At 49.8% G+C, this 24,211-nt stretch overlaps 4 protein-coding genes across 10 annotated transcripts; 2 read left to right on the top strand and 2 right to left on the bottom strand.

Annotated features, from left to right (window-relative positions):
• Positions 1–827: 827 nt before the first annotated feature.
• Positions 828–6,557, bottom strand: CA9 (carbonic anhydrase 9). Of its 2 annotated transcripts, XM_060609358.3 has the most exons (11): positions 6,176–6,557; positions 5,296–5,325; positions 4,847–5,017; positions 4,557–4,699; positions 4,387–4,479; positions 3,247–3,313; positions 2,215–2,372; positions 1,866–2,010; positions 1,701–1,727; positions 1,205–1,286; positions 828–1,061 (listed from the first exon to the last, which is right to left on the bottom strand). In XM_060609358.3, the coding sequence occupies exons 1-11, from the start codon at positions 6,555–6,557 to the stop codon at positions 995–997; spliced, it is 1,365 nt and encodes a 454-aa protein (XP_060465341.1). In that variant the 3' UTR covers positions 828–994. The 2 variants fall into 2 exon arrangements, with proteins under 2 accessions (XP_060465341.1, XP_081647035.1); XM_081790909.1 differs by lacking the exon at positions 1,205–1,286.
• Positions 6,558–11,085: 4,528 nt separating this feature from the next.
• On the top strand, positions 11,086–15,235 carry ARHGEF39 (Rho guanine nucleotide exchange factor 39). 4 transcript variants are annotated; one of them, XM_060609361.3, is made up of 9 exons: positions 11,599–11,829; positions 12,033–12,127; positions 12,389–12,509; positions 12,763–12,881; positions 13,492–13,562; positions 13,810–13,938; positions 14,119–14,348; positions 14,602–14,690; positions 14,858–15,235. In XM_060609361.3, the coding sequence occupies exons 1-9, from the start codon at positions 11,692–11,694 to the stop codon at positions 14,871–14,873; spliced, it is 1,008 nt and encodes a 335-aa protein (XP_060465344.1). In that variant the 5' UTR covers positions 11,599–11,691; the 3' UTR covers positions 14,874–15,235. The 4 variants fall into 4 exon arrangements, with proteins under 4 accessions (XP_078292832.2, XP_078292831.2, XP_078292830.2 ...); XM_078436705.2 differs by lacking the exon at positions 12,389–12,509 and having other exon boundaries at positions 11,090–11,829; positions 14,861–15,235; XM_078436704.2 differs by lacking the exon at positions 12,389–12,509 and having other exon boundaries at positions 11,092–11,829.
• Positions 15,236–15,502: 267 nt separating this feature from the next.
• Positions 15,503–18,039, bottom strand: CCDC107 (coiled-coil domain containing 107). 2 transcript variants are annotated; one of them, XM_060609369.3, is made up of 6 exons: positions 17,865–18,039; positions 17,624–17,775; positions 16,222–16,282; positions 16,040–16,130; positions 15,831–15,943; positions 15,503–15,749 (listed from the first exon to the last, which is right to left on the bottom strand). In XM_060609369.3, the coding sequence occupies exons 1-6, from the start codon at positions 17,968–17,970 to the stop codon at positions 15,526–15,528; spliced, it is 747 nt and encodes a 248-aa protein (XP_060465352.1). In that variant the 5' UTR covers positions 17,971–18,039; the 3' UTR covers positions 15,503–15,525. The 2 variants fall into 2 exon arrangements, with proteins under 2 accessions (XP_060465352.1, XP_060465351.1); XM_060609368.3 differs by having other exon boundaries at positions 16,222–16,285; positions 17,865–18,037.
• A 301-nt stretch (positions 18,040–18,340) lies between these two features.
• SIT1 (signaling threshold regulating transmembrane adaptor 1) lies at positions 18,341–24,057 on the top strand. Of its 2 annotated transcripts, none has more exons than XM_060609375.3 (6): positions 18,341–18,879; positions 22,091–22,168; positions 22,283–22,418; positions 22,504–22,562; positions 22,680–22,741; positions 22,832–24,057. In XM_060609375.3, the coding sequence occupies exons 2-6, from the start codon at positions 22,123–22,125 to the stop codon at positions 23,063–23,065; spliced, it is 537 nt and encodes a 178-aa protein (XP_060465358.1). In that variant the 5' UTR covers positions 18,341–18,879; positions 22,091–22,122; the 3' UTR covers positions 23,066–24,057. The 2 variants fall into 2 exon arrangements, with proteins under 2 accessions (XP_060465358.1, XP_060465357.1); XM_060609374.3 differs by having other exon boundaries at positions 21,970–22,168; positions 22,832–24,055.
• The last annotated feature ends 154 nt before the right edge of the window (positions 24,058–24,211 follow it).

The raw sequence follows: 24,211 nt of genomic DNA, 5'->3' as shown, positions 1-24,211 counted from the left end.
CTTTTCAAAGGGAGCCAAGGGGTGGGGGCACTGGGCTCATTGAGGAGGGTTATGAAGAGGCTGTGTAAAGCAGAGAGGCCCCACAGGGCTTGGGGGGAACATCCTGGCCCTACTACCCGCAGGGCAAAGGAGCCCGCTGTCCGCGGCACTGCCCCATTCCAGCAGGCGGCTGGGCCAGACAACACAATCTGAAGGCAAAACTGCAAAGCTACACAGATTTATTTGAGCCGGGTTAAAGACCAAAAGCCTCACTATGATTTTAAGCCTAGAGGCTAAGCCTGCCCTGCCCCCCAGACACATGCACTGCTGCGTGTGTGCGCACACACAGCCATTCTATTTCAGTCACTTCCACCCCCTTCCTGATAACATCTGTGGTAGGCAGATAATGCCCCCCACCAAAGATGTCCACACCCTCATCCTGTGAAATAGGGCCTCACACGGGAAAAGAAACTTTGTGATTAAGGTAAGGATTTTGAAATTGGGAGAGTATCCTAGGTTATCTGGGTAGGCCCAATGTAATCACAACGGTTCTTATAAGAAGGAGGCAAGGTCAATGGCAGTTAGAAGAGATGTGACGGTGGAAGCATGAGGCTAGAGTGATAATGAGGAAGGGGCCACAAGCCAAGGAATGTTTGGCTTCTAGAACCTGAAAAAGGAAACCCTCCCCTCAAAGTGTCCAGAAGGAACCTGCCCTTATACCTTGACTTCAGCCTATAAGATTCACTTTGGACTTCTGACCTCCAGAACTCTAAGAAGATAAATTTGCATTACCATAAAGTGTGGTAATTTGTTAAAGGCAGCAATAGAAAATGAATACACCATCCTGATTTAGAGAACAAAGCTGCCTTCCATATATTTTATTAGAAACATTTATTTAAAAAAATATTTGGACCTTAAAAAGGAAGTGGTGTAAAGCGTAGGACAGGACAGTCTCCAGCTCCCCCTCAGATTCTTCTGGCTGGCTTCTCTGCACATTCTCCAAGTTCCAAGGACTCTAGGCAACAGTCTCGGTGACCTCTGCTGGGTGGTAGCTAACATTCCCTTTGGTCCCACTTCGGAGTCTACACAACAGAAAAGCCTAGTCAGAAAACTGCCCCTCCAGATGAACTCATTTGCACACAAAGTGCATGAAACTTCTGGACTCCAGCCAGGGAGGTGGGGCAGTGCCTGAGGAAGAAGGGCACAAGGAAGCGGGTAGGTATACCTCTGCTGCCTTCTCATTTGCACAAGGAAGGCGATGCAGGTGACAGCAAAGAGGAGGCCAAAAACCAAGGCCAGGATGTCACCTGGAGGGAGAGGAGAGGCCACCTCAGAGTGAAGAGTCTAGAATTCAGCCCGCTTCAGTATATTCCCCCCCTGCCCCCCAGGTTTTTCAGCTGCCCTCAGTGTCTCAGAATCCAGAAGAGGCCCTCAAAGGGATGGGGGTAGATACACAAGAATGAGTAAGATAAGCACCTTTTTTTACCTAAAAGCAAGTAAAAGATGTTGTTTGGGAAGGAGGATGCTAGATTTCTGGGGCTTCCTTCTAACCAACTTTTGCCCTGGGGACAACAGAGGAGCCCCCGCCCTTGATCTGACCCTCTTTCTTATTGGGGTTGGAGGTCTATTCTGCAGAAAAGGAGAAGGGGTACAGGTGGCCCTAGCCCCTGAGGCTGAACAGTGCCAAGGGGTCAGGAGCCAGAGAAGGGGCACAGACTCACCAGCAGCAAGGCAGGGATTCTGGTGGACTGAAGAGAAAAAGGAGACATTAGAACCAGGGGCTGTGACTACCAATGACAGACACAGGCACAAAGGAAGACACATGGAACGATGAGGGACCTGTGGCCAGGGGGGACATGGCAATATGGGTCACCACCAAGCTGCACCTGGCTCAATGGTCCTGGGGCTGCCCTCCACTCCAGCCGGGAAGGAGGCCTCGATCATTCGCCCATTCAACGGCTGCGTCTCTCGGAAGTTCATCTGTAGCCGAGCATCATCAGGTCCCCACAGGGAGGCAGAGAGGGTGTGGAGCTAGGGAGGTCAGTAGACAGGGGGGTGAGCTCATGACAAGAAAATGAAAGGTTCACAGGCCTACTCACAGCCAGCACCTCAGGGCTTCAACCCCTTTGTCCCCTCTTCCCCCATAAGGCCCCCTCATCTCCTTATGCATCTTGATTTCATCCTTATACCTCTTTCCCCCACATCCCCTATGTCACCACCATGCCCCAGCCCCACCTGCTTAGCACTCAGCCTCACTGTCTGGTTGAACACAGTCCAGATGACCCCCTGGGCACAGGGGGGTGTGGTTAGAGACCCCTCATAGCGGAAGTAGCGGCTGAGGTCAGAGGGCAGCAGTGCAGATACATCCAGTCCTGGGACCCAAGTCTCTGAGTCTGCGGAGAGGACCTGTGCTGGAGTCCCACTAGATTTCTCCCCTCCAAAGCTTTTGGGTGCAGGGATATAGTTTCATCTCCCAGAAGCCAAGCGGAGGCAAGTTCCTGAGAGCACTTCTTCACCAGGTGTGTCCCTTCCCATAACTCAGCACAAGACATAATTCAGAAAAAGATAAAGGGCTGAGGGGCCTCCCAGAGTGAAAGAAGGGCTCCTTAGGTGCTCCTTCTGACTCTTCACTCTTACTTTGCATACTATGACAACATGCTGGACTACAGGTTTAAGCCCAAAATGAACGAAAAGGGAAAGTGAGCTGAAGAACTTGGATGTTTGAAACTATAAAAAACAGACACAAAAACTCAAAAAGCACAGTTCCTTCTAGTTTAGTAAAATCTAAGGTCCAGTAGTGAGGTTTAAAATGACCCAGAGTGGCTGAGAAGGGAAAGATTTCTAACAAAAGTACAAATTTAAAATATTTGATGCTTGTGAAGGAGAACTAGACAGTTCTCAGAAAACTTTTAGCTCCCCAGACTCAACCTCTTAAGTTCCAAACGCTGTTTTATTTTTGCAGTCTTTTTGTTTGTTTGTTTTGGCTCTTATTTTGTTTTTTGTTTGATTTTGGGTTGCTGGGTTGTTTTGTTTTGTTTTGTTTTGTTTTGTTTTGTTTTACCATAAAGCCTGTAGGCAGCAGTATGCTTGTGCCTGTTAACCTCTTCTCAGCTTCACAGTTATTGTCAACACCATAGTCAGTCAGCTCACATGTCGGTTCCCTGCCTGTGGGAGGGGGGCCATCTCCATCCTCTCACCTGAGGCTCCCCAAAGGTAACTCTTCATGAACAAGAGTACTGAGGGTAGTGGCCCAACTAACAAACTGACCTTCCTCAGCGATTTCTTCCAAATGTGACAGCAACTGCTCATAGGCACTGTTTTCTTCTGGGCCCTCCTGGGAAATAACAGTACAAGACAAGCTCTTACAGGTATCTAGAGCCATGGCTAGAGGCCTGAAGATGAGGTAGGCTTCCCTTAGCCCTCCTCCACTTCTCAGTTCTGAGAATGCTGGGGAACACAAAATCTTATGTATTACTACTCAATCATTTTACTTCCACTTTGCAAACTAACCTAATATGCTTGGTGGGCTGGTTTTCAATGGCAAATTGGAAGAGGAGGAAGATAGGCCACTTTACTAGGATAGAAGGCTCTCAGTGATCTGGATCCTACTACCTTTACCAGTCTCATTGAGCCCACCTCCACCTTTACACTCCATGGTCTCCCCACAGAAAACCATAATAACCTTTGTATTCTCATTACCTCTGCATTCACCTTAATAATTCATGTGTTTGACTTTTGTAGCAAGGACATGCTATTTCAGAGGCACTTTTCTGAACTTTGTGCTGTCAGGGTGGCATTAAGTAGTCAGTTAGGCAGTGACTGAGCCTAGAAGGTACCTCACCATCCCTCCATTTTACTAGTCTCTTCTAATCACTGTGTATGTAGCCTTGATCACTACAGATCCAAAGAGGTCACTAAATGTTTCTTTAGGCTTTATCGCATTTCACAAAGTGGAAATTAAAGGAGTAAGCAAGAAATCACTCTTCCTGGTGTCCTGTCCATTCCACCTGCCTTCCCTGAGTGGGCCATATTCTTAGTCCACATATACTGTTGGCTCTGTGTGGAATATCTCATTTTCTTTCCCACTAGTGAAGGCTTCCAAGTTTCACCTCCTCTGTTAAGTTTTCCCTGACCACCTTTCTTACTATGTGTCCTTTGTATATGTCTATCATTTCAGCCTCTCCCACTGGTGGTGGACTCCTTAGAGACCAGGAACCACAGTTTCTGACTCCTTCGTGTGGCTCAACTCCTCGCTTACAGTGGGTAGGTGTTGAATGAATTAATCAGTGAGTGAATGAGGATTGCCGGGTGCCAGGGTGAGTGTGCTAGGATGGGGTGTCTGGGGTCAAGATACACTGAGCTCTGGGGTACGGGGAAGCAGGGAATAGGGGTGTCCAGAGCTGGTACCTGCAGAAAGGCGGCCAGCACGGCTAGTCCCCCCGGGCGCCCCAAGGCCTCATCAACTTTGGCAAATGCAGTGCTGAGGTGAACCACGTGGATCTGGAGAGGAACAGAGGGTAGGAGTGGACAAGATACCCCGCCCAGCGCCCCCCTTCGCCTCTCCGCTGCGCGCTCACCTCGGCAGGGAAACGGTGGCCGTCAACCGTGTGCTCCGAGCCCGGGCGACCCGCAGCCCCCCAGTGCAGATGCAACTGCAGGGCCCGGTACTCCCGCCCGGGACCCAGAGCCATTTCTAGCCCCGGAGGCAGGGTCAGTTGCACTACGAGGGAAGAGGCCAGTGAGCCCGGAGAGCCAGCCTACCTGGGAGGGCCAGCCAAACTCCTTAGCACAGCCCCCACCCGCCTTCTATTATAGGCCAGGTTGCATCCCCAGATAGCCTCCGCCCGTTCCCGGAGGCTCCCCTCACCGGTGTGGCCATTGTTGCGCAGGCGCAGTTCTGGGAGAGGCGGGAGCTCAAAGCCTAGGAGTTCCAGAGGTTGCAGGGCGGGGCAAAATGCGGCGAGCTCCGGGCGGATATCTACCGGCGATTGGAAGCGGCCTGCGCAGGCTGGGGACACCTGGGGCCAGGGCGGGTCGGCTGGAATGAGAGAATGTGGACTGGAAGTCTAGTGACAAGACCAGGAACTGTTAGGGAAGCAGGGTAGAAAAAGTGAGGGGGTGGAGTGAGAAAGAACGGGGCGGGAAATAGAAATCAGGGATGTGGACCGACACAGGCAGCGGGCGGCGGTGTTGGGGACTCGCAGTCGTAACTACAATGAGTGGGACGCACAGGACCAATGTTCGGGGATAGCTGGGGGTTCAGATCAGGAGAGCAGAATGCCCAGGTTGGGTCTGTGCAGGGGGTAGGTGTCTCACCTCCATAGCGCCAATGACTGTGGTCATCTCCTGCATAAATGAGAAGGGTGAAAAGCCTTTCTTTAAGCCCAGTCCCTCCCCAGTGTCCAGCATGAGGTGGGTCCCCCTCACTAGTAGGGGTTCTCCAACTCAGATGCCTTACAAAGGCATAGCAGGTAAGGCAAATGCCTTAAGTGGCTAGGTATAAAGCACAACAGATTGCAAACAAACATAACACCATAGCTTGGTAGCCCAACGATCCTACTGGCCCCAGAGATACTAGTTTGCAACCACTGTCTTAGAGTCTGTAAAGTGGGCCAGGGCCTCAGTCTCCAGGCCCAAGTCAGTCGACCCTCTCCCCTTTCTCCCTGTGTCCAACTCCCTTCCCAAAGTTCCTGGGTTCTGAGTCAAAATAGCAGGATCCTCTACTTGCTATTCCTTCTTCCTAGGTCTCAGTTTCTTCAGAGGAGGAAAGATGGGGGTGGGGTAGCAGAGAAAGAGCAGGAAGGGTCTGTAGAGATCACTCACCTGCAGTCTACAGACCCTTCCTGCTCTTCCTCTGCTACCCCACCCCCATCTTTCCTCCTCCCTCATATTCTTAGTTCTCTTATGTCTTCTCTCTTTCCACATTCCTCAACTTTCTCCTCCCCAACCATCCTCTTTCTTCTTTCTCATCTCTTTCTGTTTCATCTCCTATCTATGCTTTTTTTGTCTCCGTTCATCCCCTTCTAGCTCTGAAAGGGGGAAGGGTCTGGTGGCATGAGATCCCCCAAGGGTGGAAAAAGCTACTGTCAGAGTATAGGTTCCTCCCCCTCCCTGAATAATCCCTGCCTGGGTTGGGGTTTAGTGGGGGGAGGAAAACCTCCTGGAACCTAGATTTGGAGGGCTGTTGACCACTTACCTTTGTTGTGCCTGTGGGCATTATTCTGGGAGCCTTGAGTATCCCTGGGTACCTCAACAGTAGGTAGATCCTCTAACTTCAGAGAGTCCTCTTCTCCTGGTTCAGTCTTCATTCCAGATGGGTCCTCTCCAGGTGGGTCCCCCTCTCCAGGTGGATCCTCCTCTCCAGGTGGATCCTCTTCACTGGGTGGGTTCTCCCCATCCAGTTGATCATCTTCCCCAGATGAATCTCCTCCCAACCCAGGTGCCCCCTGCATCCGGGACAGGCTCTGGAGATGGGCAGGCACCAGGAGCAGCAGTAACAGCAGCAGTTGCACAGCAGGGCCCCGGGAAGGGGCCGGGATCCACAGAGGGAGCCAGGGACTAGGGCACAGGGGAGCCATGCGGCTGACTGTGGGGTGTCCCAGACACAGTGTGTACGGGCTGTACGTGCATCGGAAACAGGAGCTGGGTGGGGGAGGAGCAAGCCTGGAGGGGAGCAGGCTGACTCACAGAGGGCCCTTTTGTAGAGATGGAGCCAAAGTCCCGTGGGTCTGCCTGGCCCTATGCCCCTTCCCCGATACCAAAGCCTGGGTGGGGGTGGAGTGAGGGGCAGGTATGTGCACAGGCAGGAGGTTATCAGGGTCACAGGCTCAGCCTGGAACCCAAGGCACCACCTGGCACAGGCTCCCCCTGGCACCGCCCAGCTGCTCACCAGCCAGCCTCAGCTAACCCTGGCCTGCTTCCCAGCCCCAGGCAGAGAGGGGGAAAGACAGGGAGCTGGGGCCCCCACAGCTTCTGGCTAAGAGGGGAAGCAGCCCATGTATATCTCCCTGGCCCAGACAAGGAGCAGGTAAAGGGGTAGGACAAGCTGCTGGGGAGGCCTGGGGTGCGTGGACACATAGGCAGGTGGGAGGCTAATCTGAATATAAATGGAAAACTGAATATATGTAGGAGAGGGACTCTGATGGGCTTAAACTAAATTTATTTATCATATTACACCTCTGCTCAAAAACCTTCATTGGCTTCCATCTGTCCACCTTCTTCTTCTAGTTGACTTCCAAGTCCCTTCAAAATCTTATCCAAGAAGCCTTTCCATTTTATCTCCTACTACTCTCCCTCATACTCCATTCAAATTATTCATTTCCACCCCACCCCCCAGACTTTTGACCACCTTTGTTCATCTAGTGTCACTCTTATATTTAACAGTTATTTAGCATCCACTATGTCCAGCACTGGCCTATGGACTAAAGGTACAGAAATGAATAAAACACAGTCCCTGTCCTAAGGAGCTCACTATCTAGTGAGTGAAGGCAAACACTATCACAATATTCAGGGGAGAGAGATCAATTTTGCCTCAGAAAGTAGTACAGGAGTAGGCAAAATTTGATCAGGGCTTTGAAGAAGTAGAAATTCAATTACTAAAAACAATGGGGAGAGTGGTATTTTGTGCAAAGGAAAGGCATCAAATATCTTGTGCAAGAGAATGACAGAATCCAAGTCTCATACTAGGTTGTGTTGATGGCTAGTGTGCAACATGGACTGGAAGGGAAGAGTGGGTGCAAGGAGATGAAAAGTAAAAGGACCCCAAGACTTGGGGTTCCCAGTCTGCCTACTCATTTGAGAAACATTTATTGAGACTCCTCCAATTCTCCAGGGACCATTCTAAGCCCTAGGGATACAGCATTGAACTAGAGAACAGCCTCTATTGTTCTGTAGGTCACATTCTTTTTTTTTTTTTTTCTTTCTGTAGCTCACATTCTAATAAGGTTTCTATGGCTTCAACAAACCAGAAGAGAGTCAGGCCATCTCAGGAAGTTCGTATCTGGGGCTACCATTCAGTACATATGTACCAGTTTGGTTGTATGGATTAGAGAAATATATTGAAGTATTTCTAACCCTGTTGAGAACTAGCCCCTAGCTTCCGGGTGCTCTGCTACCTCACTTCTTCCTGGGGACTCTAATGATCTCTTATCTAAAGAGGTAATGCCTGGAAGAGCAGAGGCCCAAGGACCCCATTTGAATGTCCCAACCAGCTTCTAGTACATGAATCAGTACTTGTGCACCCACTACCCTGTTAAATAGTTTTACTCTCTCGTCTGTATACCTTCTGTGGTTCAAGACTCAGCTCAAAGGCCACCTCCTCCACTCTATACCACAGGAAGAGATTTCTGGTGCCTCTGAACCACCCCGGTTCTTTGCCTGCCCTTGCTAATTACCTTGCCCACCATCCAATTTATATTATGGTGATTTATTACATTTTATCTGGTCTAATAGCCTTGAGTTCCATAAGGGCAGGGTCCAGTATTTGATTAAGTCTTTTATTCACTAACCATTATTGAACATTTTTCTCTCTGCAGATCACCTTGCCAGGACTTGAGAAAAACCAAATTGACTAAGACGCCTTCCCTGCCCTCAGGGAGCTCATTGTCAATGACTTGTGTTTGTCAAACCACAACTGTTCCAAGAGCATGACATTGCATTTTTATAGCACCCCAAATTATCTGCCTTGTCAGACTAACTGTCATACTGTATACCAAAACTCGCACAGCTGAACAACTGCTGTCCTCCAAGGAGGTGGTCAGCCTAGCAATCTAGGTTGCTATTTCTGGAGCCAAATTGAGAGCCATCTACAGAAATCTGATCCAGTGTGTAATGTGGAAGGTCAGCTCATTGTCTGGGTTAGCTGTGATGTCAGCACCTTGGTTAGACACTGACACATGGAAGGTACATGTTAGTATCTGAATTGGATGGACCTAAACAAGATAGAATGTGGTAATGACTTATCTAGTTGAAGTGGAGAAGGTCATGGGAAGCACAGAGGACAGAAGCACCATGTTAACTGGAGTCTCGAGTCTGTATGTGTGATCTTTCTCTCACATCCATTCCAGCTTTACTTCATTTTCCCTCTTTCCAAATGTTCTTCAGATTTCCATTGTTTTCCTTTCTAGGTCTCTGTCAGGATCCCCTGGTACACTGCTCTGCAGTGCTCTATATAATTGCACACATCTCCCTACCATCTCAGTTGCTTTGGGCCAGCATTTCAGGCCTAGATCTGCATCTATGTGCAGGTCTCTCTCTGTTTTGGTGTTTTATTTTTTTGTTTTTTAAAATGTTAATTTATTTTTGAGAGAGCATAAGCGGGGGAGGGGCAGAGAGAGGTGGACAGAAGATCTGAAGTGGGCTCTGTGCTGACAGGCTGACAGCAGCAAGCCCCATGTGAGGCTTGAACTCACCAATTGCAAGATCATGACCTGAGCCGAAGTAGGACACTCAACTGGCTGAGCCACCCAGGTTCCCCTCAGCTTTTAAATTTAATTAAATTTTGAATTTAATTCCCCATGGTGCTATCTTTCTTAAGCTCTTTGTTTCTGTGTGTGACTGTGTCTCTGGTGTGGGTGGGGAATGTAGACTCTGACCCTGGATCGTGTCTTGGCAGCTGGGAGTCTGCCAAATCCTAAAACAGGTTTGAGCTCCCAGAGTCTTGTTTCCTGAGCATGTCCAGGTTGGGACATGGCATACTCAGGACCAACTGGCTGGGGCACCACCTGCCTGATTCATGACCTCTCTGTGGTGTTTAAGGCCAAAGTGTTTGGTCATTAGGGTCTGTGTCTTCAGACATTAAGGGCCACGTTTCTGCTCATCCCATGGTTGCAGAAGAGACTCATGGTGATACTAATTACAATGGGATTATCTGTCCCCTTCTACTCTTGAACTCTTAGTGTGGACTATCCCACATTCACTGGAGACAGTGTAAACAGTCCTCTTCCTATATGGTATCACCAGTTTCCTTGCAAATGGAGTCCAAGGCAGTCTGACCCAAACTTTCTCTTTCCGCCATCCAACCCTTCAAGTTGTTTTCCCCTGATTTAAGTCCAGCATATCTCTTTGGAATTCTTAGAATGTCAGAGAACTAGAGGGGACCTCAGAACCCTGACAGTACCCTGGTTCTTGGTTTGGGGTCCAAATTCCTAGGAGTCCACAGTGGTAGGAATGGGGTCTGAAGGTTTCTTAACATTTTGGTCTTTAACAGCATTTCTTTCTCTAATTAAAAAGTAATGCATGCATGCTCAAGCAGAAAACTTGGGAAAAGGAGAAAAACAAGGGAATTTTAAAAGACCCCTATATTTGAATTATTCACCCTTTTAACCTCAGTGATTCAGTGCCTGGCACAGATTAGGTGCTTAAAAAAATATTTGTGGAGTGCATTAACTTTGATCCGATCACTTAGAGATAACAACCACAATTACCTCAATTGTTTATCCTTCCAGTCAGTCACATATATGCTATACATAAATGGGATCATATTGTACAAGCAGCTTTGTAGCATGCTTTGTTTGGTCGTGGCAATACACTATATGTTTTTCCATATTGACAGGTTTTTTACATCATTTTAAAAAGTTTATTTATTTATTTGGGGGGGGGGGTGGGCAGAGAGAAGAGAGAAAGAATCCCAAGAAGGCTCTGCCCAATGTGGGGCTCCATCCCATGAACTGTGAGATCACGACTTGAGCCAAAGTCAAGAGTTGGATGCTTAACCGACTAAGCCACCCAGGTGCCCCAAAGCCCCCACCATTTTTAATGCTTTCATATTATTCCTTCAAATAGCTGTACCATAATTTTCCTAGCCAATTCTCTACCACTGGATATTTAGATAGTTTCTAGTTTTCTGTTGTTACGAACAACACTGTACCACCCATCCTGGTATACATATTTTTGTCCACATATCTATTTCTTTAGGATGCGTTCCTAAAAATGGAATTGCTAGGTCATAAGAGTAAGAACATTTTAAGACTTCTCATACATACAAGACGGCACTGCCAATTTACCCTCCAGGGCTACTGCCAATTTTTTGAAAGACCTAAGTAAGGAAAATCTGGTCCATCTTATCTTTGACTAGGTAGCACCGACTAATCAACCACAAGCTTTAGCCTTTGGCCCGAATTACAGCAATTCGACCACCAAAATGTTGGTTATTGACATTTGCTGACCAGGAGCTAACTGGTTGTCAGGTTTTGGATCTGTATGAAAGGAGAAAACAAGTTAGTAACTTAAAACCTATCAACTTTTGTCCGAGGGGGGCAAAATATTCAATCCTTGTGACCCATGAGGTTTCCTACTAGTGAAAAGCACTGGGGACGACTGTGCCCTAGTGTCTGGCACAGGCCCAGGGCAATATGTACCATAACTGTTGTCCCCTACCTAATTTTACTGATGGGACACTGAGGCCCTGCCGGTGTCCTACCTCAAGGTCCAGACTGCTGCCTCAACTTCGCATAACTCAGAGGAGGGCCACCTACCTGCCCCACCCGACGCTGCCTGAGCGGGCTTCGCGCGCCTACAGCGCCGCCCTGGCGGTAGGGCGAGGCCGTAATGGCAGAGACTGGATGCGGTTCGGTGGCCCCCGCTGGTGCTCTGTCCTGTGCGGAGCCTCCCGACGCAAGGGGGCGCATTCTTCTCCTCGGCCCTGCCCCAGGAGCCGTTGGAATTTGAATCACCGGCGGGCTGAGGCCGGAAGCATTGACCCCCTAGCCAGGCATGGAGAGGCCGGGAGCCAGTGCTCGGTGCCCGGTGCAAGAGCAGCGTGCCCGTTGGGAGCGGAAACGCGCCTGCACTGCCCGGGAGCTGCTGGAGACCGAACGGCGCTACCAGGAACAGCTGGGGCTGGTGGCCACGGTGCGGGCTGCGCACGCCCTCCCGTTTGGGGCGGGGACCCCAGGGTATGGGAGGGTCTCCGCGAGGTCCGTGACCCCAAGTATAGTGGGCCTTGGATTGTCTGTCCTGCATAAAGGGAGCTCAGGCATTCTGCAGTTTCTAGCTGCGGCTTGGCGTTAGCTTCGTCTTCCTACAGAGTATATACCGGTATTCTCCTCCTGCAGTACTTCGTGGGGATTCTGAGAGCCAAGGGCACCCTGCGACCAGCGGAGCGCCAGGCCCTGTTTGGGCCCTGGGAGCTCATTTACGGCGCCAGCCAGTGAGTAGAAGGGGCGTGGGGAAAGAGAAGAGGGAGAATCCTGGCCTCTGGCAGTGCATGAAGCTTGGAGGGTGACCCGAGGTCAGATACGGAGTCTGCCAATTAACTCACCTGTGGTCTTGGCCCAGTGCCTTAACCTGCCCCGATTTCCCTCTGCAAAATGGGGTAATACCACTACCTCCGGGGCAAGGTTATGCGAATTAAATGAGGTGGTGCTTGCGTAGTTGTTGGACTGCTCTTTTACTGTCCTCACCCACGCAGAGAGCTGCTTCCCTACCTCGAAGGAGGGCACTGGGGACAGGGGCTGGAAGGCTTCTGCCCCCACCTGGAGCTCTACACCCAATTTGCTGCCAATGCAGAGAGGTCCCAGACCACCCTGCAGGTAACCTGAAGATGATCTCAAGTCCTTTCCCTCATCCCCTCTTGCCCCATACATTGCCTCTTCCTCTGGAGATACAAACTTCATTCATACTGTTACTACATTTATAGGGCCCTCTGGGTGCCCTGGTCTGTGCTAAGTTCCCTGTAGGGGTTCTCTCAGAAGCACACAGCTTACAGAGGGCTGGGCACACAGATGGGTACAATATAAGGGGTGGCTTCTCCCCCTGCTGCCAACCCTTTCTTCATCACTCCAGGAACAACTAAAGAAAAATAAACGTTTCCGGAGGTTTGTGCGACTTCAGGAAGGCCGCCCTGAGTTTGGAAGCCTGCATCTTCAGGACCTGCTCCCTCTGCCTCTGCAGAGGCTCCAGCAGTGAGTAAATTCACCTTGACTCAGCCAACTTCTCTGAGTCTGTATGACTGCCGCTCTCAGCTTTGTGGGGTCTTATGGCTTCTCTCCCACTGCCTCTCTCTCTTCTGGGACAAACTGCTCCTAAGAACCTCACAAGAATACATGTGAACCCACTGGAGTACCTGGGGTCTGCAGCCTCAGGCCCTTAGCTGGGAATGTGGAACTCTACATTGAAGTGAGGGGCCTGTAATAGAGCTAGTGACAAGGTATCTGGAAGTTTGTTGAGATGAGAGGTTGGTCTAGCTTAGAATTTCTGTCCCTGGGGATGTTAAGAGCATATAGTGAGGTTGTCTGTAGCATCCTCCTTGGGTTAACTTCATCATGGGATGTAGACTCCCAAATTATGCTCAGTCTGCTCCTGACTCTTTGGTGTGGGATGGAAGAGGGCCATGGGGTATGAGCCTAAGTTCTGAGTCCCAGATGAAAGGGTGGGGCAGGGGGACACAATAATCTGAAGTAGATCTTTCCTGGCCTTGAACTGAAGTGTGTGTAGGGGGTGATATGTAGGTCAGGCAGAGGGAATTTTGCCCGCTCTGCTTCCCCTCATGGACTTCCACCTGTCTAACTCCAGGTATGAAAATCTTGTCATGGCTTTGGCTGAAAACACAGGTCCCAACAGCCCTGATCACCAACAGCTCACACGTATGTTCTTGCTCCTCTGAAACACAGGCAGGAGGCTGCCTCTCCTGTATCCCTTTCTGGTTCTGACCTCCAACAATATCTGGTATGCCCCTATCTTCCACTGACATGTATACAATGTCCCTGTTGCCCTGCCTGCTCTTCAAGCGGTTAGACCCTAACCCTAGTCCCCTCCAGAATAGCCTTTCACCACCATCAGTCACCCACAGTCAAAGCTGTACTGGGAGTAGGGCTGGGGATGTTATTGCAGGGGCTGCCCGGCTGATCAGTGAGACTGCTCAGAGAGTCCACAGCATTGGTCAGAGACAGAAGAATGACCAGCACCTCCGGCGTGTTCAGGCTTTGCTCAGTGGCCGCCAGGCAAAGGGGCTTACCTCAGGTAGTCTGCACACTACTCCCCTTCTTCCCCCACTCCTCAATCCTCGAACTGCCCTTTTCTGACCCTCCTTTTTCTGTATTGCCAGCACATACACCCTATTTCCTCAGCCTCCCCCTCCCTCTGTTCCCATGGATCGTGGTCCTGGAGCAGCACCAGAGTAACAGCTCTCCCACCCCTCAGGTCGCTGGTTCCTACGTCAGGGCTGGCTACTGGTAGTGCCTCCCCGTGGGGAGCCTCGGCCCCGAATGTTCTTCCTCTTCTCTGATGTGCTCCTCATGGCCAAACCTCGACCCCCACTGCATCTGCTGCAGAGTGGCACCTTTGCCTGCCGTGCCCTCTACCCCATGGCCCAGTGTCAACTCCACAGGGTCTTTGGCCACTCAGGAGGCCCTTGTGGTGGACTGCTCAGTGTAAGTTATAGCCGGGAGCCCCAGGTCAGGTAGGAGAGGCTCAAAATAGACCTCAAACACCTGTGTACCTAATTTATCTCCTGGGCCTGGGCCCCCTTCAGAGGAACTAAGCCACCTATATTGAGATAACAGGAGTTTGGGGTTCATAGTTAGTTCTCATCTCAGCCTGAAATTACGTCCATGGAAACAGCAAGGCCTTCACCTTTAGCCTGGACCTTTCTGAACTGTGCACTAAGAGGTGATTTCTCCCCAGCTGTCCTTTCCCTGTGAGAAGCTACTGCTTATGTCCACAGACCAGGAAGAGCTGTTGCGCTGGCACCACAGTCTGACTTTGGCCATCAGGTAAGTTGTGTCTTCCCTCAGGAAGACCCACGAGCTAGAAATGAGCAGTTCTAATCCTATCTCAAGTCCTTCATCTGCTGGGCCGCCCCCACCCCCAATGCCATGAGGGATTTTGTCTTAATAGAGTGCTCATGCCAGTGCCTGAACTGACCATCTTCTCTCCACAGCAGCCAGAAGAGCTAGAGGAATCTTACAAATTCCAGAACCCAGGATACTTGAGGGATAGATCAGAGTCAGGAGTACAAAGAAATCTTCAGTACTAACCAAAACACAGAACGCTTCATGGTTTGAGAAGGGTCATTTTGTGTTTGTTTGGGACCAACCAGCTTCTAAGAATAAGGAAACAAAGTCCGACCCAACTGAACCTCTGCTGAACCACCCCCTCCGATACAGATGAGGGGCTTTGGGACTGATAAGCCCGGTGCTGTGTTTATAGCCGGTCGTTCATCAAGACTACAGCTTTGTAAACGTGGATGTTTTTATGTTGTATGCATTTCTATAATTTATTTTCCCATTGGATTTTAGTAAAGTGGTTTGTTTTTGTTTTCCTTTTTGGAAAGGCCTCTCTATCTCAGCTCTGGGATTTGAGAAAGAGGGTTTTTTGTGCCAGGAAGGCTGGCATGATGGTGGTGGCCTCAGGAATACAAGGAAAAGAACTAGAGCTCCCTCTATCTATCAGCTCTCACACTGGAAGGTGGCCTCGTTTTGTCCTAATAAGGGAAGCTTTTCAAGAAGGCCCAGTTGTTCTTGGGCACCTAGTATGGGTGTGTGTATGGCCAGCTGGAATGGAAAAAGCACACAGGAATATCCAGTCACAAGAACAGACTTTGTTTTACTAAACCTTCAGCTGTCGTTCCTCCTCCCAGGCGGGGACTGGGGCCGCGGCCCTTCCCACAGCCTTGCTGCATCTTCTCCTTAGCCCCTGCTCCACTTCCCAGGGAGGAGCTAGGTTCCTTGTCTCTGTGCTCCAGTTCAAGGGCTCCTCCCAGGCCAGACTTTCACCAGCCTCCTCCTCCTCCTCCTCTATACATAAGTCCTCAGGAAAGGGTATGCTGGCCTCTGTGAGGGGAAAGATCAGGAATATTCCTGTCTCAGAAACGGTTACTACCTCCACCAGACTCTCACCTCCCAACCTTTTACCTGGTTCTGGAACCTCCACACCCTTGTTTGGCTTGCTCTCTTGTAGCAGCTGGTGGATGGTCTGAAGCTTCATGTTCAGAAGCTCCTGCTGGGCTCCAGCCAGGGTAGTCACACTGCAGAAATATCCACTCAGAGGCTACCCAGTACGTGTCCCCACCTCTGCCACCTATCACAAGTTCCTCTGGCCACAGGCTCATTGCTCTTCTTACCGCTCAAAAAGGGGGTCCAGCTGGGCCATCAGATTGTTCAGGTGTTGCTCTGTCTGGGCCAGCTGTTGTGTCAACTGGGCCAACTGTTGCTCTGGGGGTAAGGGAGAAAGGAGAGCAATGGTTATTTATACCTTCTGCTGTCCCCTGATCCCCCACCAAACACAGACTTGTGCAAAACCCACCTGACTGCAGTGATTCTTTCTTGCCTGCCTCCTCTTGGAGAACAGCATTCTCATCTTTCCCCTGCTGTAGAAGAAGGAGAGGGCTATACTGCAGCAACAAGGTTCTCCATCACCTCAGTCTCCAAAGCCAGCAAGACGTGGATAATTTGTAGAGAAAGCTATGGGGTCTTTACTTCAGAGAATCACAATCACATCTAATCAAGCTCCTCACCTGTGACCTGAAGCAGGTCAGTATGCCCCCCCTCCACAGTCACTGAGTCTAAAGAAACACCTCCGGGAATGAGCAGCTGTCTCCAATTTGATAAAGCTCTGGTTGTTAGTTTATATACAAAACCAAAAATTGTCCTTCATGTCTCTTCTTTCCATAGTGCCTTCCAAAATCCTGTCTTTTCAACATCATAGCCACTCAGGAATTGGAAGACCATCTTCCTTGCCCACTGCCCTTCCCCATTGTCTTCTCTGGGTTAATAATGCCAACTTTATTCAGTTGGTGCTCATTTGACATGGTTTTCTCTGGTTGCTCTACTGAGCACATAATACTCTTAAGTAGCACCTTGAAGAGAATAAAATTCTCCAGGAGTGTTGTGAGCAGAAGATATGGTGCAATACCTTGTTGCTAGCATTGATTTGGGAAGTGGGAAGTTGTTACATCACACAACTGAACTTAATTATTCAACTAATGAACTTCTAACTTAAGTTTCGTCCAGACAGTACGTGGGTCCAAAAATAGAATAGATTATCATTTCTCGTTAAATGTCATCAGTGAATCCAGTCCCTCATCCTAGCCTGTCCATGATTCTATTTGGAATCATGATTAGCTATCCTTTTTAATTTCGTATCCTCTCCAAATTGGTTCAGCCCCCTATTTCCCAATGCAAATAAGTAATAGGGCCGGGGTTGAAGACAGAGCCCTGGGAGGTACTACTTTCCATTTCAACTATTTCAATACACCAAAATGTTCTGTCAGTTCACATTTCAGGGCCTCCTTTCTAAGGTGAACATGAAACTGCTTGGTACCTTGAACACTGGCTACAGCAATCCACACCTTGTGTCAAGACGAATCCTACCAGGAGCCACTTTTGTAGTATGGATATTTAGCTGTTGGGTTCAAATCCCAGCCCTACTAGTTACTACTTGCTCGGTAAGTTTGAGCAAGTGACTTAATCTCTTCATTATATTGTCGGGAGGATTAAATGTGGTGGTCGTTATTTATTTACAATTTACCAAATGCCCTTCACATCCGCTACCTCGATGGGTGCTTAAAATAACCCCATAATGTTGGGAAGCCAAGGAACTCTACTATATTCGTTTACAGACGGAAGGATGTGTCTTGTTCATGGTACCATAGCGCCCTCATGGGAAATTCAGGCCCGGGGTATCCCCACCCCTGGTCGTCCCGCACCTGCAAACACTTGTACAGCACAAAAGCCACGACAGCTGCGGTGTACAGCGCCCCCAGAGGCAGAGCCCCGGCCCGGGCCCGCTCGCGCTGGTCCTTGGGCGGCGGCCGTCGCCGGGGTTCCGCGGCCTCAGGGCCGACCTGGAAGGGGTCTCCTGCGGAGGAGGGCAGAGGCGGGTCAGTAGGGCTGGGGCCTGGGACCCGTGGGCAGTCCTAGCCTCCCTCCAGTAGCCCTCGCTGATACCTGGGTGTGCCCGGAGGTCGGGGCTGGAGCGGTCTCCGAGGACCCCGGGCAGTGCAGACACAAGTAGCAACCCCAGCACACCCACACATGGAACCGAGTCCGCCATTGCAGACCACAGAATGACGGCCCCGGGCGGCGCCAGCGTTGTCCGGGAGCACCAGCGCGCATGCGTACACGGAGCGGTGTGTGTGGGTCCTGCTCGCGGCTGCACTGGGAGGCCACGCCCACTCAGCGTGTGGGCGGGGCAGACTTATTAGCATAGGACTTTTGCCCTGCTTTCCTAAATTAATTCATTTCTTATCTAGTTAGGAATCCTATTAATCAGAAAGATTCTAGAAGTCTACAGTCTTGTAAGATTATGCTGGAAAGTCGTTTTTATTTCTTATGCTACCAATCTATTCACCCTAACCATTTGATGAATACCGTCTTGGACCTATAAAAGAGTAGAGCCTGTACACCATTGCACAGTTCGTGCTGAAGGCCTGTTTCCTAGGCTACAAACGGGGGACATGTTCCTTATTAACGCCTAGGGGAAAGTCCCCGGACCGCGGGCAGAGAGTGCCACGTGCATGCGCACGTAGACCTTCCCTGTGCTTCACTGTAAAGTCCGCTAAGAAGCGACCCCCCCCTCCGTGTACGGCGTGGGGGAGCTGAGCGGCGTGTTGCAGGGGTGTGTCCTCAGTCAGCTCTCCTAGTTACGCAGGCAGTGCGTTTGTGCGCACCAACCACACGGGGCTCATTCTCAGTGCGGCTGTAGTTTTGGTATATGCCACAGACATTTAGACTTTAGCTGGGACCCGTGGGGATCACCCTGGCATCGTCTAAGCCCCTCGGCAGGGCTCCCGCAGCAATTGAAACACCTCTTCCTCGTGTGGCTTAACACATTAAACAAAAAATTTTTAACGCTGAGAGAGAGACAGCGCACGAGCAAGGGAATGGCAAGAGAGAAGAGAGAGAAAATCCCAAGCAGACTCCCTTTGGTCAGTGGAGAGCCTGAGGCTCGAACCCATAAACCGTGAGATTATGCCCTGAGCCATAATGGGGGGGAGGGGCGGACACTTTTTTTTTTTTGTATCGCTATTTTATATATATATATATATATATATATATATATATATATATATATATATATTTTTTTTTTTTTTTTTTTTTTTTTTTTTTTTTTTTTTTGCAATTCCCTTTTCTTGCCACGGCCTTTTCTTCTCTACCTTCTCCAATGGGCAAAAATGCCTGTAATAGCCACTATTTATTGTGTACCATGGCACATAGTAGAATGTGGACTGATAGCCTGGACTAGCATCCTGCCTCCCCTATGAAAGCTAAATGACTTTGGTCAAGTTACTTAATTCTCTCTGTGCCTTAGTTTCTACTCTGAGGAGTTTCCATTCCTCAGTGTGATAACGTAGTGATAACACAGATTTACCTCACTGCTGTTATGATGATTAAGGGGGATAATTCAAGTAAAATGCTTAGAATCGTGCCTACTTACTAGTGATTTTAACTTGAGCAGCTGCTTTGAGCCAGGCACTTGAAATTATAACTCCTGGGCACCTTCCACTGAAACTTACTTTCTGTACAGTCAATGACTATATGTACAACCTTCATATCTCAAATTGTGTTTCCTTCATTCAGAACCCTTAACTTCTTTTTTTAAATTTTTTTTTAACATTTATTTATTTTTGAGACAGAGAGAGACAGAGCATGAACGGGGGAGGGGCAGAGAGAGAGGGAGACACAGAATCGGAAGCAGGCTCCAAGCTCTGAGCCATCAGCCCAGAGCCCCACGCGGGGCTCGAGCTCACGGACCGCGAGATCGTGACCTGAGCTGAAGTCGGACGCCCAACCGACTGAGCCACCCAGGCGCCCCCAGAACCCTTAACTTCTAATTTATTCATTAGTGCAACTATTGTACTTTCTTCAAACTGATGAAATTTGAAGTGGGGTTCATGAGAGAACAGCTAAGAAAAAAATTCTTGAGACATTTTTGGTGCAAAAAGGTGATTTTATTATAGCATGGGGATGGTGCAGAAAGAACTGTACTGGGATTGTTAAGGAGTGACTTGATTATATACTTTTAAGTTTGTGGAGGGAAGGGGCATAGAGGTAAAGTAAGTTTCTAAGGAATTTTGAAGCAAGGCTTTCAGGACCTTGAGGGGCTAGTTGCTGTTAAGTAAGGTCACTTTTAGCGTTTAATAAAATACAAACTTTAAGGCACTAAGGCAGCTACGAGTTCTTTGAGGAAGGTCACGCTCTGCATGTTTCAGGTATCTATCAGTGGGCTTGCAAGCTGTAAGGAAATTTGAACTACATTTTTCTTGCCTTTGTTTCCCTGATCAAAACCACTATCACATGTCAATTATATCTTAATAAAATTGGAAAAAATCCATTTTGGTTTATTAAAATCAGTTAATTAAAAGTCAATTATTCTATGAAAATTGCTTATAAAAAGAAAATACTGCTAGACTGTTAATTGCAGGAGAGCAGGGGCCATATTTCTTTTCTTTATCATTTTATCCCTATAGCTAAGTATAGCACCTGGTGCTAGCCGGCACTCAATGAATCCTTGTTGAAAGAAATATGATCCCGGGTCATGATCTCACAGCTTGTGAGTTCGAGCCCCACGAGGGGCTCTGTGCTGACAGCCTGGAGACTGGAGCCCGCTTCAGATTCTGTGTCTCCATCTCTTCCCCTCCTTCACTCACGCTCTCTCTCTTTCCTTCAAAAATAAACATAAAAAAAATTAAAAAAAAAGAGAAAGAAATATGACCCAACAGGTAAATATAATTAAGCTCTTTTAAAGAATTATGAAACAAAGGTTCAGGAAGGTTGAGTAAGTTAATCAGGTACAATACAGGTAAGAGGCAAGTCAGAGATTCCAACTCATTTCTGTCTCCCTATCAGGCACCTCATATCATCCCAACCCCCAGCTCTTCCACCCAGGACTTCTCCAGGCAGACTTGGGTAGTTTCCCTGTGTTCCACGCTGCCTTTTAATTGTCTGGGATACACAGGGTCGTGTTCCTAATTAGATCAAGAGCACTTTGAGGAAGAAAACCATTTCCCACTCACAATTTTATCTCCAAAGCTTGGCACATAAGCAAGCAATCAGCACGTGTGACTTAAATGAATGAAGTATATGTATGCTAATGAAATGAATGGAATAAGAGTGTATCTTCTTGTTCTTCCAGAAAGGTAAGGGGCAGGGTAGAGAGGAGAGACCCACACTCAGGGGAGTTGTCATAGTTTAGCTGATGATCAGGAGGCAGCCTGGTTGCAGAGCAGTGTAGTCCAAACCTTGAACCTAAGCCAACTGGCACAGTCAATGTAAACAGGTGGTTCAGGCCAGGTATAATATAATAAATGGTCCTCAACTGATCATTGCCTTTAGGGAATTTGGCCAGACATATCACTGACATCTGGTCTAAGGAACTTGAAATCCTTCTTCCCATGTCAATAGCATCCCATGTGGTTGGTCTATATCTGGGTAGGGCAGGTACACTACTCCCTGAAGTGAACAAGTACAAAGACATGGCTCAGTTTCCCAGGATAGTACTGGGGCAGAGGTTTCTTTAATTCAAGTAACTCTTGAGATTGACAGTTCTTAGGGACAGTTTGGATGAAGTGGGTCTGGAGCAGAGAATTTAAATTTCCTCTATCCCCTAAACTATTATACCAGTAATAATGACAATGGTGATCTTATCCCCTACAGTCAGCCTTAGGGTGTGGTGGGATTGTAGGTATCGGGAGGCCTCCCCGTCCCATTCCTCTTTGCAGCATGCTCAGTGAGGAATACATTCTCTTGCATGGGTCTCAGAGTTGGAGAGAAAAGGCAGACACCTGTGGCAGAAGGGAATCTCTGTCATAAGGTGTGGCTTCCTTGTCTTGTTCCTGCCTCATGCTACTTTGTCCCCTGCGAGTCTTTATGGGCTTACCTGCACAGCGGCACATAATCTCAGGCCTGCATCTCTTCTGGCCAAAGGGGGTACAGGGCCACAAAGGGTGGGGGCGGAAGCCTGGAAGCTGCTGGGTGGCGCAGGTGCAGGCACAGGGCGGTGTCTTTGTTCTTGCACTCATCCATCCCCTCCCCCTTCCTCCCCGGAAACCAGTGACTCTGCCACCACCAGTACTGGAGATGCTGAGCTGTGGGGGCCGGGCCCAGGGAGGGGTGAGAGTGAAGGGGCCTGCAGCGGCTATCAGGTCGTAAACCAGGCTGACCCTTCGGCACAGGACTTGCAGACTTGGCTCCCACATCAGCAGTCATGAGGAGCAGATGTGACAATTACACTTCGGATCAGCTAGTGCCCGGTGAGCTGGGCGGGGCAGGGGCAGGGGAAGGGGTCACATGGTCCCATGTCCCACTTGCTAGGACCTGGAGGGTTGCGTTGGGCAGTAATGCCATCCATCCTCTGGCATCCACAGGAATCCCCTCCATTGCCCAGGCCTGGGGACTATGGGCCCTCTTAGTGGCGGCGATGCTGCTGCTTCTCATCTCACTGGCTGCGCACTTGTTCCGATGGACTAGTGGCCGAAGCCAGAGCCACCCAGGACAGAGACGGTGAGTAGGGGACAACAGAGATAGGTGATCAAGAGTTCCTCCTTACCAAGAAGTCCCCACTCATCCTCTAATCTCTGTCTTGCAGCCCTGGAGGGTCTGTGGAAGAGGTCCCTCTGTATGGGAACCTGCATTATCTTCAGACTGGTAGGAAGCTGACAGAGGGGAGGGGCACAGAGGCCACGCACGTCCTGGGTGGGTGGGATAAGGGACTGCAGGAGGAGGAACAAGAAGTAACCAGATCACTACTGTTCCCTGTCCCAGGTCGGCTGTCTCAGGAACCAGGGCCAGATCAGCAGGATCCAACGCCTAGAGGCCCCAGCACGGTGAGTCATTTGTGGTGAGGAAGAGGGGAGGGAAGGAAGTGGGGGCTTTTCCAAGGGTCCAGTGAACTTCTAACAGCTTTGAATCTCTAGGCTGCAGAGGAAGTGATGTGCTATACCAGCCTGCAGTTGCGGCCTTCTCAGGGCCGTATCCCCAGCCCTGGAACCCCCATCAAGTACTCAGAGGTGGTGCTGGATTCTGAGCCAAAGCCCCAGGCCTCAGGCCCTGAGCCTGAGCTCTACGCCTCAGTATGTGCCCAGACCCGCAGAGCGCGGACTTCCTTCCCAGACCAGGCTTATGCCAATAGCCAGCCTGCACCCAGCTGAGATGGAGGGCCTGGCAGAGTGGGGCAAGCATCGCCCCAGCCTCCATTAGCCTACTGCTACCCTGTCCCTGGAATGACTGTTTCCCAGCTGCCCCCCACCCCCACCCAAGACATGCAGCCATTGCCCAGTCACAGGAGGTAACGTTCCCCAAACTTCCTATCTGAGCTATGAGGGAGACATCTCAGGGGAACAGTAAGTAGGTCCCCAGTTTCTTGGGGAGGGAGGAAACAAAGGCAGTGGCCCCCTCTCCATCCACCTCCCCCCATCTATTACTCTAAGGCCCCAAGCTCCTAGGTTCTCACTTCCTTCTCCTTGTGGATTTTAACCAGATTCTCCACTTCCGCTCCTTTAAAGTCTACCCCTAACACTTCAGTGTTCCCTCGGACACAGGAAGTGGGCAGTGGTGGAAAGGGGAACAGCCTGAGAAGACAAGGATGGGTATACTCCTCAGGAGCCCATAGTCTGGAGGGATCCTGGAATCTAGTGACCTGAGGAACCCAAGCCTGGCTTCTTATCTAAGAACACTGGCAGGAGAATACCAGTCCACATCCTGCTGCCTCTGTTGTGTCCCCAAGTTTTCAAATAAAACTTCTACGTCTCAGAAAGTGTTTAGATTTTTATCTAGAGGGCTAGAGACCTGCAGCAGGCCCCACATTGTAGGGGTGTGAGCTTTGCTGTCTGCACAGAGCACTTCCGGGGGCACCTAGCTGGGGAAGATGGACCAAGCTGGGGTCGGTGGCATCAACAGTGCCAAGGGTGGGTGCTGGGGTGGAGGCAAGAGCCCTGCTCCTCAAGCTGCTGCTAGAACATTGCCAGGATGTGCAGTCACCCCACTCCCATCACCTGGAGCTCACCAGCCCCCAACCTACTCTCCCCATGGCCTCCATGACTGCGTTGCCACCAGCCACAACCTCAGGTCTACCACAACCCATCTTCTTACGGCCTCTGTAGAGGCAAGTGTGGCTTGACAGACCTTTCGGAGGCTTCAGGGGTAGAAGACAGTGGAAGCCGAGGCTTCTACTTCTGAAATTCTCTCCTTCCTACTCACAGTCTCGGAGAAAAGCAGAAGAGGGAACGGTGCGCCTGAGCCCAGCCTGGTGATCCCAATGAGATGGGGGACCCTCTGCACACACACAGAATAACCCA

Source organism: Panthera onca, chromosome D4 (assembly GCF_046562875.1).
Source record: "Panthera onca isolate mPanOnc1 chromosome D4, mPanOnc1 haplotype 2, whole genome shotgun sequence".
In the NCBI taxonomy this organism is placed as follows: Eukaryota; Metazoa; Chordata; class Mammalia; order Carnivora; family Felidae; genus Panthera; species Panthera onca.
The sequence above is the reverse complement of the archived record's forward strand: the minus strand, read 5'-3'. Positions and strand labels throughout refer to the sequence as shown.

Bases quoted from the DNA above. Each gene is read 5' to 3' on its own strand.
- ARHGEF39 (XM_078436704.2), top strand. From the start codon at position 11,331: ATGTACCATAACTGTTGTCCCCTACCTAATTTTACTGATGGGACACTG. The intron at 11,830-12,032 runs GTGCGGGCTGCG...CTCCTCCTGCAG, and splicing joins AGCTGGGGCTGGTGGCCACG to TACTTCGTGGGGATTCTGAG. The intron at 13,939-14,118 runs GTAGTCTGCACA...CCCACCCCTCAG, and splicing joins GGCAAAGGGGCTTACCTCAG to GTCGCTGGTTCCTACGTCAG.
- SIT1 (XM_060609375.3), top strand. From the start codon at position 22,123: ATGAGGAGCAGATGTGACAATTACACTTCGGATCAGCTAGTGCCCG. The intron at 22,419-22,503 runs GTGAGTAGGGGA...TCTGTCTTGCAG, and splicing joins AGCCACCCAGGACAGAGACG to CCCTGGAGGGTCTGTGGAAG. The intron at 22,563-22,679 runs GTAGGAAGCTGA...TCCCTGTCCCAG, and splicing joins CCTGCATTATCTTCAGACTG to GTCGGCTGTCTCAGGAACCA.
- CCDC107 (XM_060609368.3), bottom strand. From the start codon at position 17,970: ATGGCGGACTCGGTTCCATGTGTGGGTGTGCTGGGGTTGCTACTTGTG. The intron at 16,286-17,623 runs GTGCGGGACGAC...CTTCTTCTACAG, and splicing joins TGCTGTACAAGTGTTTGCAG to CAGGGGAAAGATGAGAATGC. The intron at 16,131-16,221 runs GTGGGTTTTGCA...CCTTACCCCCAG, and splicing joins GAAAGAATCACTGCAGTCAG to AGCAACAGTTGGCCCAGTTG.
- CA9 (XM_081790909.1), bottom strand. From the start codon at position 6,557: ATGGCTCCCCTGTGCCCTAGTCCCTGGCTCCCTCTGTGGATCCCGGCC. The intron at 1,728-1,865 runs GTGCAGCTTGGT...TTTTCTCTTCAG, and splicing joins CCCCAGGACCATTGAGCCAG to TCCACCAGAATCCCTGCCTT. The intron at 1,062-1,700 runs GTGAGTCTGTGC...TCTGTTGTGTAG, and splicing joins GAATCCCTGCCTTGCTGCTG to ACTCCGAAGTGGGACCAAAG.